This window comes from Austrofundulus limnaeus, unplaced genomic scaffold, assembly GCF_001266775.1.
Source record: "Austrofundulus limnaeus strain Quisiro unplaced genomic scaffold, Austrofundulus_limnaeus-1.0 Scaffold136, whole genome shotgun sequence".
NCBI classification, from domain to species: Eukaryota; Metazoa; Chordata; class Actinopteri; order Cyprinodontiformes; family Rivulidae; genus Austrofundulus; species Austrofundulus limnaeus.
This window is the reverse complement of record NW_013952538.1, coordinates 1,291,402-1,292,449: the sequence shown is the minus strand read 5'-3', so window position 1 is coordinate 1,292,449 and position 1,048 is coordinate 1,291,402. Positions and strand designations below refer to the sequence as shown.

Below are 1,048 nucleotides of genomic sequence, written 5' to 3'. Positions count from 1 at the left end.
GTCCCCACCTGTCGTTTTGCTCCTCAGCATGTCTTCCTAAAAACACTGCAGGATTTCTCAAACATGCATGAATGAGTCAAAGCAAGGCTTTAGGCATGTTTTTTATGAGAGTATAACATTATAACATGATATAAAACTCAAAAAACGTTGACTTTACATGATATTGCCCCTTCAACAGCTTAGGAAGTTAAAAGATCAACAGCTGTGTCTTTACTCTTACACCATTACTAAGCACAAACATTTACGAGTCATGTAGTCTGGACAAACACAGATCAACAATATTAATATTTCTCGTAATTAAATGAACCATAATGTTTCAGATCACAGTTTAACCAACAGAACCTAAAACATCTAAAGTCATAGTTCAGATGTGGTACAGCAAAACAAGCTTCATATTTTTGCATAAGTTTAAAAAAAAMCCACAGTATTTATACATAAAATTTCCTTTGAAACCAGTATTACCAGTTTGCTCCACGTCTTTCAGGTCCCGTTGTTTGAGATGGACGAGTATGATGAAGAGGATGTTCTCTCCGTGAGGAGCAAAGGTAAAGATGGAAGGAAGGAAAGGGAAATGTGATGCTTTTGATTAAATATAAAAAGTGTACAAAAACAAGAAATGAAACTTTTACTTGGCTGCCATTGTATGTGGAAAACCAGTACACATTATGTTACAACTTTTGTTTATTTCTTCATTATCAATTCTCACAAAATTATTAAACCTTGTGTTTGAGCATCCATAAATGTACTTGATACCAGGTCACCTGAGGTCAAAGGTCAACATGATCGATTTTGTAATCATATCATCAGAGTTGTGTCATGGACATGTTCTCCTCACTCTGGCATGGGTTTTCTCCAGGGATTACGGTTTGCATTCATAGACCAAAAACCTGCCTTCAGACCCAGGCCTCCATTTCAAAAGARATCTGTGATCTCAAGGGGATTTGGCTGATAAAATAAAAGTGAGTGAGTGAGTGAGTGAGTGAGTGAGTGAGTGAGTGAGTGAGTGAGTGAGTGAGTGAGTGAGTGAGTGAGTGAGTGAGTGAGTGAG

General features: G+C 37.3%; 1 protein-coding gene across 1 annotated transcript in view; it reads left to right on the top strand.

Annotated features, from left to right (window-relative positions):
- The window catches only part of LOC106522791 (5'-AMP-activated protein kinase subunit gamma-1), a gene marked incomplete at its 3' end in the record, with an annotated part of 27,315 nt that overhangs the window by 1,511 nt on the left and 24,756 nt on the right, over window positions 1-1,048 (top strand). The window contains 1 exon segment of the mRNA XM_014015966.1: window positions 485-545. Within this exon segment, the coding sequence (XP_013871420.1) occupies window positions 485-545 (61 nt within the window).